The 17731-nt window shown below is 35.0% G+C and overlaps 1 protein-coding gene across 2 annotated transcripts in view; it reads right to left on the minus strand.

The window, feature by feature from the left end:
* Positions 1 to 17731, minus strand: part of LOC111147342 (neuroligin 1) — a 760181-nt gene that overhangs the window by 537119 nt on the left and 205331 nt on the right. For both annotated transcript variants that reach the window (XM_022503342.1, XM_022503350.1), the window contains one exon: positions 1379 to 1438. In XM_022503342.1, coding sequence (XP_022359050.1) covers positions 1379 to 1438 — 60 coding nt within the window. The remainder of the gene's footprint in view (positions 1 to 1378; positions 1439 to 17731) is intronic.

A 17731-nucleotide genomic window follows, 5' to 3' on the forward strand; every position in this document is an offset into this window, starting at 1 on the left:
GGCTTAACCCATTGAGCCACCCAGGCACCCTGGTAAATGTGCTTTTAATCAGAGATCATAAATTTCATTTAATCAAAATAATTCTTAAATGTTCTAAAAATATTAAAACACAATATAATGTTTAAGCTTTCAATACTTCACCTCTATAACTGAATTTTCTACGTGAAGTAGTTTATTATATAAATATCTAAATGAAGATAATTCAAGTTGTTTAGTAAGGACATATTCATTCATAGTTTTAAGTCATGTAACTAGCATTTCTGCTGAATTGCTTGTAGGTTATTTTATTTTGGAAAGCCATTCATACTGTATTATTGATATTGTTATGAGATTTAATTTCTAGGGCTCTGGGAGTTACTTTTAAACCTGGGATAACATGAGTCACTTCTTGAAGAATCATAGCGAGGTTAGCATTAAAAAAAAAAAAAAAGTCCTAAGTGGACTGAAGGTGAACTGAAAATATCAATGGGCCCCTCTGGATACTCCACCTAACACCAGGTAAAGGTACACAACGGAATGAGAAGTGTCAAATCAATCTAGCAAGTACTTACATGTACAGAGTATATCAGAATTGCATGTCATAAGAAAGTTAGAAAGAGAAAACAATTTTGATATTAGGAAAGTAGTATATATTTTATTGCTTATAGTTGGCAATACCCAGAAAATCAGAACACTTCCATAACCCAGGCTAGAAATTATGTGCTTTTGAAATGAAAGGATATCCATCAAATCTGTCTGGAGTACTGAAGTGATTGCACAGTGTTTACTACAGTTAATCTAAATAGGTGGAATGCCTGTCTTATCTATAAAATTGAATTTATTTATATAATATTTAAGCAAATCAATAGAAAACAGCATTTTTGTCATATAAATTATATTGCTCAAGAAACACTTTATATCAGCCTTTGGTTGTCCTTCATTTTATTGGGTATGGGGTTCTTTTTAAACAAATGTCAAAGGTAAAAATGAAACACATTTTGATACTGGGTAAAATATTTACATAGATTAGAAAACATGCAAAATGGGTACAGAAAGACTACAGGGGGAGAGATTGTTAGTTCAAAGAATGTGGACAAATTTCAGTCAAAACATGGGATGGAACATATCAAAAGTCAGTTCAAGAAAACAACAAAAAAAAATGCCCCTCTTTCTAAAACATTTTAATGGTTGGCATCAAAATGTAAAACTTAACAGTCATTTTTTTAAAAAATTAAAAATGTATATTTATGTGTAACAACAAGCAAGAAGACAAAACACATCAAAAACGGGAATTAAAAACAACTCTTCAAAAAAAGACAAGAAGTAAAAAAATAGAAAGGGGTGGAAAAAGTGACTGAGGCCCTTGTCATGCAAATAGATTTGGTGGAAAAAAAAATACCTTCATCTTCAGCACCGTCATTATCACCTAAATCATCTGTCTGTTTCTTTGTAAGGGGACCTAGGATTGAGAACGGAGAAATGGAGGGAAAAAAAAAGACAATTCAAGAATAAACAAGACTGAGGGGGGAAAAAAATAAATGTAAATACTAAAATTCTCAAGGGTATTTCCAAAAAGAGTGGGGAAGTGGTTAAGTCAAAGTTGATTATCTATTTTGTTTAAGAAAAAAGAATCCCTCTCCCCAAAATATCTTATAGAAGATTTGGTTTGTGAATATATCCAGCATAAAAAATACATTATGGTTTGAAACTCAAGTCATAAGCAAAGGAAATGATTATTTTTTTTTTTTAAATATCCACTGCATAAAAAAAGTAAACAGTTTTAGCTGAAAGAACTTAATTTATTCAGTGTCTTTTCTAATTTGAATTGGTGACAACAATAAAGAAAGTAGGCCAAACTCATCTTTAATTTGGGACGATATAATAACATTAGGGAAAACAGAGATATGAACATTTTTAGGGTGTTTTCTTTTCTTTTTTTCCTCCTAATTTTTGTAAGAGCATTAACACTTGGATTTTACACCTTTTTATATCATACATTTTTCAAAACTGTGACTTTTTAAAATTACTTGTCATTAAATATTTCCCCATGTGTTTTAATTAAATATTAGCTGTGGATTTAAGACATTTGCAACCTGCAAAAAAGTATGAACAGATAATCTCATCACTCTGTAGAGCAACGGTAGCATCAATAGAAGTCAGTGTTTGGTTATTTAGTTAGTTACAGAGTCAAGGCTTACATTTCATAAACAATTTAGTAATATAACAGAATTATGTCCTCTTGCAATTTCACGTCCAGTATAGTTATTTATAAAGGAATCATTTTTAGGATAATAATTATATTAAAACACTGTGAATATTTAATAAATGTTTTATTATACTTAACAATATTAATTTGCTAGAATAAAGAAGCACACCAAAGGGGAAGTCAAAGGCCATTTGAAAGTAATTTTAAGTGTCACATAATTGACATATTCAGCACAAAAAAAAGCAAGTGAAGCCCCACATTTCTTTTCGTTTCCACAACCATTTAATTTGTATGACATTTCATAATCCTCATGCAAAAGCAATCATTACAAACACAGGACACTCACGTTAAAAGACAGCCAAACACAGCAGTAAGCAAGAGAATTTTGTCATGCATAAAATAACAGTCATAGAAAAAGGAAGGGGAAAAAAAGACTGAAAGTTATGTATTGATTTCAATAATATAAATAGAAAAGAAGCAGGCATTAACTGTAAGCACACTTCATAAGGAAGGATTGTTAAACATTTCGAGAAAGTCTTCTGAGTCTTTTCAGCGATTACTGTGCATTATGTTTGTAATTCAAACTATACCTATTATCAGAACCCTCAAAGAATGGAAAACACCATCCCAAAAAATGGAAGGGGAAAAAAAGAGATATAATCCAGTTATGTTTCATCAGTGCAGAGAAACAGCCTTGAAAAATAGTACTAACTGGCAAAGATCAAAAGATTGGAATTGGAGAAATTAATGATTTACTGAAGCAATCCATTGACTATTCGTTGTAAGGTCATGGTTTCAAGGTCATTCCAAATGTAGACAGAGGAGCTGTACACAATAAATTGAGTGATATACTTTTATAGTTACTCTTGTAAGCAATCATTTCATTAAGAGAAAACCTAGATGAAAACAAGTCTATGTTAATTGACACTCTGTTGCAAGTTCACAGAAATCTACATTTCTTTAACATGACCCTGCTTAGTGCAAAAAATACCCTCAATGTTTTTGGATGCCCATGCAACAATGTAGCTACATTTCTGAAAAATAGAGATAGTTTGTATTTAAATTAAAAAATTGCTGTATCAAAAACTATATTTGAAATATTTCCAGTTTGAAAACCACGCAAAATATTAGGCTTGGAAATTTGTTTTCAAGCTTTTTATTTTTCTTTTAACTACCTTAAACAATAAATGAACAGACCTCAACAAATATGATTTCTTGCATTTCTATTTTCAAGGATGCTGTATAGAAATTATAGCTTGATTTACTAATAGACAACACAGATTAAGTGCCGTGGTCATTATTTATTGCCACCCAAACCACTATCTACTTTCCAATTTTAGATAAATTACTTAATTTGCTTAATTCTTGGCTCTATTAAGAAACCATTAGTGTGAGTTCAAAAAAATTTTTTTTGCTGAATCATCAGTTCACTAACATTTGGAGATACATGTAAAACCCATCACAATTAAATTAAGTGACTCTCATCACTTTGATTCATCATCAGGCCTCTTTTGAACAATTCAGATGAAGTGTCTTTCTTTCCTGTGCTAGGATACCCGAGGCAATTCATGGGACTTCTTCAGGAAATCATTCAGGTTCTACAGTCACCTAGCCAGTAGTTTTACATACTTTGCACACACAGAATTGCTGGTTCTTGGGTAGTGCTGTCGGTTAAGTGACTGAAACTGGCTCTGGGTTTGAGCTCAGCCCTGCCCCAAACTCTGTGCTCAGGCTGGAGTCTGCTTAAGACTCTCTCTCCCTCTCCATGCCCATTACCCCCTCAAATAAATAAATAATTCTTAAAAGAAGAAGAAGAAGACAAAGAAGAAGAAAGAGGAGGAGGAGGAGGAGGGGGAGGAGAAGGAGAAGAAGAAGGAGAATTATTGCTGGTTCTTGGGTTTACACAAGATATGATAGCAAGAGAATTTTTATGAAAACATGATCTGCCACTTGTTTGCACATGGCACATAGTTCTCAGTTGCTATATGACTCTGGGTCTGCATAAATAAGGAAGCCATGGAAATGATACCGCATATACCATGAGATGACTTTTTCATGGATAGAATAGTTGAACCACATTTTTTGCTGCAGTCTTATCAGGAAACTGCATGCCTCTTAACTGAGGTGGGATAATGATCACATACATGCACTAGATGGAACATCTTTTACTATAGTAAATCTGAAAAGTTACAAACAGATATAGATATTCAGCATCATAAATAGATGGAGACATCATTATCTTGGAAAAAGGTTAAGTCAAATTCTCCCAACTAAAGAAGTACACTTACTGAATACTAAACAAAATCTGTTATTGTATGATATTAAATTGTTCCCACAGTAGGGGTTCCAGCCATATTTTCATAATTTCAGCATAATTGGGTTTTCTTAACATCAAGAATTGTTTACACGTCTGACTTTTTGAAGATTCCCTGGGAAGAAGAGGGCTGATAACAGATTTTGGCCAAAATGGTTATAAAAAGAAAACAAAACCCCAGATTTCCTTTATCTCAATGCTTAAAGGCACAAGAAACAAATATCTGAGAAGGTCCGGCATTGCAAATTGAAAAACCCAACATTGGTTTCTCTAAGGAAGCCTCAAACAGAGTAAACATATGCTTCTGGGTTACAGAAACAGATCCCTACATGATCTCAAGATTCCTTATTCCCAGGCTGGAAGGAAAATAGCCTGTTGCTTTAAGCTTCCTTCTTTCTAAGATATCTAGGATATCTGGCTCATTTTTAGTTTATTCTACATTGACATAATTTGATATAATAACAAATGTTGAAGTTTTTTTAATTGAAAGAAAATATAGTAAGAGGTGATTGTCATTAATTTTCTTACAAAAATTAGACAACCACATTTTAGAGACCATGTATTTCCTGTAAAGTGATCAACATTATTTCCCCAAAGGGTAAAACATTTATCCTTCAACAAAAATGTACAGCAATCATTAACAACATTCCAACCATAGCTTATGCTTCTTTTAAACTATAAACAGTGCATTTTCAGTACTAAGCAGTTTAAATGGTATCTTAAAGCACCAAAATATAAAGTGAATGAGTCCCCTAAACCTGGAGAAGTGATTTATTTTACCTTGAAACTATAGGATCTGTCCTCCTTGAGGAATGCACACATAACTCTCATTAGAGTTAATAGGAAAGTGGACCTCCTGTCATTTTGAAAGGGAGTGAGAGTAATTACTATATTTTATATCTCCTATAGGCAATAAATAGATTCAGTGGTGAATCAACAGGACTAGGAAGGTAAAGGGAATTCCTAACCATGAAGGTAAAGGGAGCTCCTAACCATGAACTTTGAACTCATTTAAATCCCAAGAGTTTCTATGCCATTAATATAAGCATAATTCAAAGTGTTGGCCGTTTCAAAGGACTTATGATGCAGTCTTACATTTTAGGATCTGACCACAGTGCCTTTTATTTTAAAAAAAGGAATAAAAATATCAGCATTTCTCTGTAGTTAACTGGAGAATAATTATGAGGCCCTGAAATAATTACTATCCACTCATATTAATGCTGCTTTTTATCCTTCTCTTTGATGAAGGGCTAATATACTTTAGGTCTCAAATACATTAGAACTGATTATAAATTCCTTCATTACATGTTCAATTCAGCAGAAATTATCTGTACTTTGTGTCACACATATCTACAAAAGACAAGCAGGTTGAGGGTATTATTAGCTTCTGACTTAGAAAGCTGTCCATGAGAAATGCGGCCTTCTTAAGAGAGCAGGTCTTTGAAAACTTTAGGATTATTTAGAGCTCTAGGCTGTTGTGAGTTCCGTTGTGGTACATGGACAGCCCTAGCTAATAGACCTTGCTCTATTCTTTCCCCACCAGACTTTGAGGTAAACTGACTTCATGGGATTCCTAAGGCTACTTCCACAGAATAGGAAAATGCAAGTATGTTGCTACTTGTTCTGGGGCAATTGGATTTAAAAAGATTTAAATATTTTCAGGAATGTTCTTAGTCTGTATAAAACTAGAATCAAGGGTGTAAAAATCTGATTATGTTTGCTCTGTATAGAAGACAATGCTGGAATTCAGTATATTACAAATAAAAGTAGCAGATGTTACTGTATTTGATTTTTTCCAAATTAATAAACATTAAAATACAATGACTTAAAGAAATCACATATCATGACAGTTGGTGTCATTGCAAAGGTAGTAAATTTTACCTATTGAAATTTTGTGAGTTTTATAGAACTACAATACACAACTCTTGAGGATACAGAAATGAGTGAAAGCAACTGATTTGAGATAATACTCATTAATTTGATATGACTATACTTATTAACTAAAGGCTATCACACTATTATTAAACCACTGATTTTGTTAATATGTAAAGAAATCATACCTGAGAATAATTTTCTTAGTAATTTTTCAATTAAAAGACAGCATTCTTGTGCAATGTCATAACTATGCATGATGAGAAAATAAAAATATAATGCAAACTGCTGTGATGAGATATTGGAAGCAAACTTTGGAAGAATTCATGGTTTTTAAAGAATCCATATCTGTGCAAATCTTGGTGGCACTATATGCCATGCATGATGTTTCAGTATCTCTTAGGAGAGCTGCCTTTAGGCTAGTGGTTCAAATGTACATATGCTATAGAAAGGACCAGATTCCAAGGGTATAAAAGAAGTAGAAAAGCTCTGTGTTTATTTTTGTGTTAGAAGAAAACACCTGCATGAAAAAAAAAAACACACTCCCTCAGTTCTTCAGAGGCAGAGCATAGCTTAAAACATGACTTTTGAAAAAAATAAAAATTTTTAAAAAACATGACTTTTGGGGAAAAGAAAATTTGATGTTAAGGTCAGGAAAAAAGGAAAGAGAAATCTTGGATCCAGTACACTGAGAAGAGCTCATTCATATTTATAAGGAAAACAAGTTGCTTTTTCATAAAATTACTTTTATTACAACACTTTGAAGTCAAAAGCAATCCTGTCTAGAACAAAAGTGATAGGATCTGGGGATTTTTTTTTTTTTTAAGTAGATTAAAAAGTAAGTAAAATAGGCTAACTCTTAATCTGAGCATCACCAAATTTGCACAAGCTCGTTATTTTCTTAACACTACATTTGTTTGATTTTTTAATAAATGCACATGCAGTATTTTATATCATGAAGAATGTCAGGATAATGCTCCCTTCTCATCTGGAACAATGTCCTATATGCTTAATCAATCCTATAGTACTCTGTGAAGACATACTCTGAACTGACCTGGCTTTCCAAACATTATCCAGAGATGTACTTGGGTGAGGACACAAGTGCCACAAGATCCCAGAGCTCTCTCAGTAACACATGAGTCTGCGATGGGCTCAGTAGCCCAGACTCCTTGGTATGTTTGCCAGTATTTAGTCATCCAGCTTTTCCAAATACGTGCTATGCTAGGTCACCAGCATACATGGTGAACAAGCACAGGCAGGACTTCAGCCCTCGTGAAAGTTAATTTTGTCAAAGAAAGAGACTTAAAGCAAATAATCACACGCATAAGCATATACTTACGATTGTGTTAAGAAAAAAAGTCTTGGGGTTACGAGAGGTTATACAAGGCAACCTAGCTAAACCCAAGGACTGAAAGACAGCTCAGTACTAAGCAAGCAACGAGGTTGGGGTTCGGAAGGTAGGATGGAAAGAAGATTCTCGGCAGAAAGGCCCTAAAGTTAGAGGGAGCCTGGAGGTTGCTGAGGTTGGCAAAGGAGAACAGAGAGTAGTGGGAGATGAGGATGAGTACACAGCTTCTCTAGCCTAGGGATTTTTGTCTTAACCCTGAAATCAATAGGAAGTCATTTAAAGGGTTTAAGCACACACTGACAAATTGGGCCCTATCTGAATCTTAAAGAGAAAATCACAAAGAGGTGAGGTCACTCCAAATCGTAGGGCAGAGAATACTTCACACAGAGATCTGCATTATGTTCTTATCAGATGAAAATAGTTCATGAGAAGAAATGAGATGATGGAAAAGGAGTCTGTAACTCTCCTCTATTTTCTGTTTGTAAATAAAATGAATATCATCAAAAAGAAAAATCTAAGACTCCAGCACATCTAAAAATTTTACGAGTATTTTAAAGTTTTCTATTAAACATGTATTTAAATTTAAATTTATTTTGCCTAAGATTTAACATGATGAGAATTAACATATCCTGACCACTCTTATATTCATACAAAGATAAATATTCTGTAAGTGACGTCTACTTGGATATCTCACCCCTTCTCAGCATAATAGGGATGCCCATCAGGTCCACCTCAAAGCCAATTTTACCCCCCAAAAAGGTTTTGCTTTCAGAGTTATAACTTCCTACTGCTTCTCCAATTTTATTCCTGTCATGCTTTCCCAGAACTCTCTATTATTGGCCTTGTCTGTGGCCATCACTATCACATGACTGAATTATTGCAGTAACCTCATAGTTGCTCTCACTGTCATCTAGACTCTAGACCATCTCCCAAGCCATTTTGTATGCCATAGGTTTTTGAAGTTATAGATAATAATAGTGGCAAACCCAAAAAGAAAAAGATTTAATCACCATCAGCTAAAATGTACACACATTCAACTCCTTCTAAGACTAAAATTGCAAGCATTCCAAGGGAACAGGAACTCAAGAGCATATACAAAAAACTTGTACTGTGAATTTTAAAATAGCTATAACGAGACAGATGAAAACTAAATATAGTTTAACACTCATTTTGATGTTTTAGAAATTCATGAGCAAAAAAAAAGATTTTTTATTCAAAATGGAAACAAGTCATTTCAAATATTTTTTTAAAAATGCAGTTCAGATTAGTGTTCACTAAACATCACTTTCATTGTTTCACTACTTAAATAAAAATTTTTACTGTCTGCTTCTTTCTTATATTTTAGACTAAATGCCCCAGATTGAACCATTAAGACCCTCCTTATTCTTTCCAGATTTTATCTCTTCATTCCATTGCTTTCCAAAATACATCTCTTCTGGATTCTGCCAAACATTTAAAGAAAAACTAATACCAATTTCTCTTAAAGTTTTCCCCCAAATTGAAAAGCATGGAATGCTTCCAAACTCATTTTATGAGGTAGCATTACCTGATAACAAAGCCTAATGAGCACACTACAAGAATCACAGGCCAATATCCCCAATGAACATAGATGCAAAAATATTCAACAAAATATTAGCAAACTGGATTCATCAATACATTAAAAAGACCATATATCATGATGAAGTGGGATATAAAGATGGTTTCACATTAACAAATTAATGTGACATATCGCATTAACAAAATGAAGGCTGAAAATCATATGCTCATGATAGATGCTGAAAAAGCATTTGACAAAACCCTGTATCTTTTCATGATAAAAACTCTCAATAGACTGTGTATAGAGGAAAAGTATCTCAACATAATAAAGGCCATAAATAATAAGTCCATACTTAACATCATATCCAATCATGAAATGTTGAAGGCTTTTCCTCCAAGATCAGGAACAAAACAAGGGTGCCCATTCTCACTACTTTTATTCAACATAGCACTAGAAGTCCCATACAAAGCAATTAGGCAAGAAAAAAGAAATAAAATGTGTCCAAATTGGAAATGAAGAAGTAAAATTGCCTCTATTTGCAGGTGATACAATTTTTTTTTAATTTTATTTATTTATTTGACAGAGATCACAAGTAGGCAGAGGCAGGCAGAGAGAGAGGAGGAAGCAGGCTCCTGGCCAAGCAGAGAGCCCAATGTGGGGCTCGATCCCAGGACCCTGGGACCACGACCTGAGCCGAAGGCAGAGGCTTTAACCCACTGAGCCACCCAGGTGCCCCATGCAGGTGATACAATATTATATATAGGAAGTCCTAAGGACTCCACCTAAATATAGTCAGAACTAATAAACAATTTCAGAAAAGTTGCAGGAGAAAAATATCAATATACAAAAATCAGTTGTGTTTTTTTAAAAATGAAATATCAGAAAGAAAAATTGAGAGAACAATCCCATTTACAATAATATCAAAAAGGTTAAGATACTTAGTAATAAATTTAACTAAGAAGCAGAAGATCTGTGCAGCAATAAGATACTAATGAAAGAAACTAAAGAGGATGTAAATAGATGGAAAGAGATATGGACATTTTGATGTCCATAAACTGAAAGAATTAATATTGTTAAAATGTCTGTATTACTCAAAGTGATCTACAGATGCAACACAATCCCTCTCAATATTCCAATGGTGCTTTCCACAGAAATAGAACCCACAATCCTAAATTTGTATGAAACCACAAAAGACCCCAAATAGCCCAAGCAATCCTGAGAAAAGACAACAACGCTGGAAGCATCGCACCTTCCGATTTTAGACTGTATTACAAAGCTGTAGTAATCAAATCAGTATGGTATTGGTGTAAAAAGCAGACACATAGATCAACAGAACAGAATAGAGACCCCAGAAATAAACCTAAGTATATATGGTCAATTACATTTCAACGAAGGATCCAAGAATATATAGTAGGGAAAGTATAGTCTCTTCAATAAATGGTGCTAAAAAAACTGGACAACCACAAACAAAAGAATGACACCAGACCCCTATTTTATTTGATACACAAAAATAATCTCAAAATATATTCAAGACTTGAATGTAGACATGAAGTCATAAAACTATGACTATGTGTTCTAGAAGAACACATAGTAAGTGAACTCCTTGACGTTGGCCTTGGCATTAAGTTTTTGGATTTAGGGGCACCTGGGTGACTCAGTGGGTTAAGCTTCTGCCTTTGGCTAAGGTCATGATCTCAGGGTTCTGGGATCAAGCCCCACATCAGGCTCTCTGCTCAGTGGAGAGCCTGCTTACCCCTCTCTCTATGCCTGCATCTCTGCCTACTTGTGCTCTCCCTCTCTCTCTGTCAAATAAATAAATAAAAATAAAAATCTTTAAAAAAATTTTTTTTGGATTTGATACCAAAGGCAAAGGCAACAAAAGTAAAAATAAATAAGGGGACTACATTAAACTGAAAAACTTCTACACACTACAGAAACTCTCAATAAAATGAAAAGGGCATCTATGCAACTGGAGAAAACATTTGCAAACCATGTATCCAATAAGAGGTTAATATCTAAAATATACAAAAAATTCATACAACTCCATAGCAAAACAAAACCAAAACAAAAAAATAACAAAAAAAACCTTCCAAACAACCCAATTAAAAAAAAATTCAAAACCTAAATAGACATTGTTTTTTTCTAAAGAAGACCTACATATGCCCAATAGGTAATGAAAAGGTGCGCCACATCACTAACCATCAGGGAAGTGCAAATCAAAATTATAATGAGATATCATCTCACCTCTGTTAGAATGTCTGTTATCAAGAGGCAAGGAATAACAGATGCTGATGAGAACATGGAGTAAAGGAAACCCGTGTACACCGCTGACAGGGACAAAAACTGGTGTGGAAAACAGTATGGAGGTTCCTCAAGAAGTTAAAAATTGAGTTACCATATGATAACGATCTAGCAATCCCACTTTTGACTATATATCCAAAGGCAATAAAATCATTATCTCAAAGAGATATCTGTACCCCCATGTTCACAGCAGCACTGTTCACAATAGCCAAGGTATAGAAACAACCTAAGTATCCATTGGCAAATAAATAGATAAAGAAAATGTGGTGTATATATACACAATGAAATATTATTCACACTGAAAATTATTTCATCTTTAGTAACATGGATGAACCTGGAGGACATTATGTTAAGTGACCTAAGCTAGACAGAAAGACAAATACTGTACGGTATCACTTATACATGGAATCTAAAAAAATTAAAAATAAGAAAATGAAAGTCATATTCATAGAAATAGTAGAAAAGTGCTTCCCAGGGTCTGGGGAGTGGGTGAAACAGGAAGAGGTTTGGTGTAAAAAGGTAAAAATTTTCATTTATAAAATAGATATGGCCTGGGGCGCCTGGGTGGCTCAGTGGGTTAAAGCCTCTGCCTTTGGCTCAGGTCATGATCCCAGGGTCCTGGAATCGAGCCCCGCATTGGGCTCTTTGCTCCACAGGGAGCCTGCTTCCTCCTCTCTCTCTGCCTACCTCTCTGTCTACTTGTGATCTCTGTCAAATAAATAAATAAAATATTAAAAAAAATAAATATGGTCTGAAATGCATAACATGGTTACCATAGATGATAACATTGTATTGTATAACTGAAATTTGCTACAGCTGTAAAACTTATATGCTCTCATTAAAAAGAAGAAGAAAAATGGGGCGCCTGGGTAGCTCAGTGGGTTAAAGCCTCTGCCTTCAGCTCAGGTCATGATCCCAGGGTCCTGGGATCGAGCCCCATATCGGGCTCTCTGCTCAGCAAGGAGCCTGCTTCCCCCCCTCTCTCTGCCTGCCTCTCTGCCTACTTGTGATCTCTGTCTGTCAAATAAATAAAAAATCTTAAAAAAAAAATAAATAAAAATAAATAAATAAAAAGAAGAAGAAAAGGAAGAAGAAGGAGGAGGAGGAGGAGGAGGAGGAGAAAAGAAAAGGAAGTATGTGAAGAGACAAATTCCAGAATATATCTTTTTCCATTGTGAGTCTTCTCACTGTTGCACAAAAATGACCTCACTCTCACATCTTGTGTTCTTTGTCTTATAGAGTTGATTTCTTAAAGTTCTAGTTATAATCAACTTGCTTCAGAGAGAAAGAAAGAAGGATGATAAGAATAGGGAATCTCCTCTAATATAACATGTAAGTTTTTTTGCACATTGGAAAAAAGGAGTTCTATTATATGTTTTGGCCTGATCTGTTGTCTTTAAGCTATGAACCAGAGATAGTTCTATACTGCTCAGCAAGACCTGACTGTGAATATACCTTAATTCCTGGGTATTACTACATTTTATCTCCGTAAGTGAGATAAATAAATTTAGCTAGTAATTTTTTAAGATACTATTTTCTAAGTAGGTCTCTCTGGGAAATAAGTCAGTAAAGACCAGACCTCTACTGTTAAAGTCCTAAAAGAGCTATACTAACTGTGTGGGTTTCCCTAAAGTGACTTCTTGATGGATTCCAGTCTCAAACATATCTCTCCTTGCTAAATATCTCTTGTCCTCAGTGAAGCTGTTTCACTCTCTTTCTACCTCATGCATTCCATTCCACATGGATTGATTCTCTCTTAACCATGCAATCTCCTGTGTTCCCTCTGCCTGATACAATAAATGATAAGCTTACATTAGATATTATAAAAAAATACTTATGAATACAGTGATTATATGCCCAGATTCATAGGATGTTAGAGCTGGAAAGGACCTTACTGACTACCAAACTTTCTCATTTCACATGTCCTCAAAAAAAAAAAAAAAAAAAGAAAGAACATTAACTGATTTTTGCCCAGGTTCCAAAGCCAGTTAAAATGAGGACTCAGGGGGTGCCTGGGTGGCTCAGTGGATTAAAGCCTCCTCCTTCGGCTCAGGTCATGATCTCAGGGTCCTGGGATTGAGCCCCACATCAGGCTCTCTGCTCGGCAGGGAGCCTGCTTCCTCCTCTCTCTCTGCCTGCCTCTCTGCCTATTTGTGATCTCTGTCTGTCCAAAAAAAAAAAAAAAAAAAAAACAAGCAGAGCTCAGTCTAGATCTCAGGTTTCCTATCACTCTGTCTTGTTTGCTCCTTTACAGTAAGTCACATGACAATAAAAGACAAGAAGAGAAAAGGAAAAAAATTGGGTGTGGAGGTATCCCATGTAGCATAAATATTGTTTAAATAAACCACAATCCAAAAGGCCCACCATTATTACAACTATAAAGCCTTTAGTACTCCTCTAACCAACATTTATTTAGATGTCATTGAGATTAAAATTGAAATTTAGGGGCGCCTGGGTGGCTCAGTGTGTTAAGCCGCTGCCTTCGGCTCAGGTCATGATCTCAGGGTCCTGGGATCGAGTCCCGCATCGGGCTCTCTGCTCAGCAGGGAGCCTGCTTCCCTCTCTCTCTCTCTCTCTGCCTGCCTCTCCGTCTACTTGTGATCTCTCTCTGTCAAATAAAATAAATAAAATCTTTAAAAAAAAAAAATTGAAATTTAAAAAAAAATAGTTTCTTTTAAAAGGAAAAAAAAAAACACAGAAAAACTTGAAAAACAAACCAAGAGTTGGAAGAACAAAGACCCTAGAGTTTAAATCAAATTAAGTAAAAACAGTTAAGAGGAACAATTTCCCAGTAGTATATATTATTAAACTGAGTGATGTGTGAAATAATTAAAGTGTGAAAAAATTAAGTAATCAACTTGACTTAAAAGAAAAACAATAGGGGTGTCTGGGTGGCTCAGTGGGTTAAAGCCTCTGCTTTCTGCTCAGGTCATGATCCCAGAGTCCTGGGATCAAGCCCCACATCGGGCTCTCTGCTCAGTGGGGAGCCTGCTTCCTCCTCTCTCTCTACCTGCCTCTCTACCTACTTGTGATCTCCGTCTGTCAAATAAATACGTAAAATCTTAAAAAAAAAAAAAAAAAAAGGAAAACAATAGCTAAGGGGAATATATGGCCATATAGGCCAACGAAATAGTGAAATGCTCTGTACCGGTTAAATGACTATTGTCCAGAAGCCCTGAAATCTCTTTATTCTGGCACCTAAGATACTTTGGCTCTAACCATTCCTCAGGTCCCCTTACTGTACCATAATTAAGAAACCAAATGGTTAATGTTTGGCATAGCAAGGGTCCCAGCACCCATCTAAAGTGCTATAGGTTGATACCCTCTCTAGGCTATTTTAGTATTTTAATATTCCCTCCAGATTAATTTCAAAGACACTTCTAAACCTAGCAATCTATGACTCTAAAAATATATTTCGATGTATTTCCTTGAATATATATTAGTACTACTTGATATTGTGACCATGTGCTAATTGGTTTGGAAACAGATCTCTCTCTCTCTCTTTCTCTCTCTAAGCAGCACATGTATAGTTGTATTAATCTTGGACATGTTTTTTAACTCCATAGAGTCAGGAACACAGTGCCACCCCACACTCAATATGGTTATAATAATTATTCAAAGTGCCTAGTAAAATGCTTAATATAGAAACGTACAATTAAATATTTGTTTGCCCTTCACATTTCTTTTATGCATTGCTTCAAATCAAATCTTAAAACATCCACACACACACCCCTCCACTCACACATATGCATCCTAGTATAATGTGTGCTAAAGAAAAAAGACTTTAGAATTAGGTTGTTCCCACTCAGCGATCTACTAGTTATGTGATTTTTGTAACTTTCTTAACCTCTGTATTATTCAGTTTCTTTAAATGTAAAGTTGGACAATATCATATTGTCCATATAACAGGACTATATCATAAGGATTCAAGATCAAGGATATGAAATACCTGGCTCAGTGACTAATCTATAAAGACAATACAATAGTAATAATGATAATGCACTGAATTGTCTTAATGTGACATTAAATTGCTTTAATATGTACTAATGTCTAATGTATAGGTATGACAACTATTTTCACTGAACTTCTATATTTGACCTAGTCCCCTACTGCTTAATGTGGAAACATTTAATTAGAGTCTAATATTTTGTCATTCTTCCCAAATAATCTATCACCAGAGTGTTTTGGCAAAAAGGTAATTATGGTATTTCACAGTCACTTGGAGAAGTACTGATACAAATTAACCAGAATATTCCTCGGAAGGTAATAGCATGCATGCTTTATGAAGTCTACTGAGCACCAAGCCTCCTAGAAGGCATGTGGCAATAGTTGACTATATAAACATTACTTTCCACCAATGATCTCCAGGAAGATTATGTTAAAGTACTTCTTCATCCAAGAATGGTTTTACAGCTAGTTATACACAACTCCATATTTTAACAATGACAATCTGGTAGAAAGAACTTTTCCGAATGAGTCATGAGTTGAGCATATAATGGATTTTCATATATTTTTAATTATAAGTCTAAACCAAGGAATATGACACAGTGATTAAAATTATAGTTTTCTACCTGCCTCTTTAGTGCAGTAGGCAGTGCGTCAGTCCCATAAAATTGTAGTTTCTAAAACTATGCTACCTGATTTCAAATCCTGTCTGTAGTTACCAGAAGCTCTGTGATCTTAATTTCTCTGTCTTCATTTCCTCATTTGTAAAATAAATATAATTAACAATTGTACCTCCTTATGCGGTGGCTGCAAGAATGAAATTAGTCAATATACCAAAAGGCTTACTTGATACAATGTGAATGGTCAAGCCAAGTATTAGCTATTGTTACGAGATAGGTAGTGATTATATTCATTTAATTGTTTGGGAAAGAGAAATTAATGAACTTGTTCAAAAAACTTGATGCTATGTTAAGCACTCCATAAGGATTTTTTAATAAGATTTATTTATATATTTGAAAGAGAGAGTGTGTGTGCAAGTCAGGGAATGGGGCAGAGGGAGAGGGAGAGAGAAACCCAAGCAGACTCCACGCTGAGCTCAGAGCTGATGTGCAGCTCAATTTCATGATCCTGAGATCAGACCTGAGCTGAAACCAAGAGTCTTATAATTAACTGACTGTGCCACACAGGTGCCCCAACTACTCCACAAAGATTATTTTACTAACTCCTCACAACTATTTGAAATCTCAGGATTATTATAATAACCATTTATGGATGGGTTGAGAGGTAATCTGGGGCTTAAAAAAGACTATGAATTTGTCCAGTATCTTCTATCTAATAAGTACGGATGCCTGGATATGAGACAAGTTCTGTATTACTCTGAAAGTCACACCATTAAGACTATTCTGTGCTTCCACATGGTATCATAAAAATGTAAAAAAACCCAGAAAAACAAAAACCAACAACCCTTTCAGGGGATTAATAGAAAAGCAGTTAAAAATCTAAGAGTGTCTCAATGATACACACACACACACACACACACACACTCACACACACTCACACACACACACACACACAGCTATGTATAGTTGAGACTCTAATCACTTAGAGTAAACTTGCTTGCTAATTTATTACATGGCATGAGGTTCATTGAAATGATGGGGAAAAAAGGAAACGATATAATTACAAATGCGGGGAAGTACAAAACAGGATATGCTAGGTAACTCTTCTATGGCATGAAGAAAAAGAAGCAAGGTTGTGTATCCAGAATTCGACAAATAAAATAAGATAAAATGACATGTGAGTAATATGATCGCAGAAGGACCAAGTCTTACAAATGTCTTGTCCCTAACAGAAGCACTGGGGACGCAGGATCGAATTAACTCATGGGAGCAAGAAAGCGTAGAAAAGGCAGGAAATGTGGTTTATTCAAATGGAAAACATCAAATTTGAGCCTCAGTTTGTTACTTAGTCCCAGGGGTATGGACCCCAGGCTCAGTAGGGCCCAAATGGTGAAGCTGTGAGGCAGTTTCTCCTGCAATAACAGGCTCATTTTGGAGTGACAGCTGCTAAGTTCTCTGGTAAAAGAGCCCAAATTAGTAACATGCCTAGTTTCTAGTCTGAGCACCGCCACTTACCTAGATGATAAGGTATATGACATTATTCAAGTCGCTTCATATCTCTGAGCCTTCCTTTAGCTATAAAAAGGAAGACAATGTCTTCTAGCCACCT

The sequence above is a fragment of the Enhydra lutris genome, unplaced genomic scaffold, assembly GCF_002288905.1.
Source record: "Enhydra lutris kenyoni isolate GAN:26980312 unplaced genomic scaffold, ASM228890v2 scaffoldscaffold2, whole genome shotgun sequence".
NCBI classification, from domain to species: domain Eukaryota; kingdom Metazoa; phylum Chordata; class Mammalia; order Carnivora; family Mustelidae; genus Enhydra; species Enhydra lutris.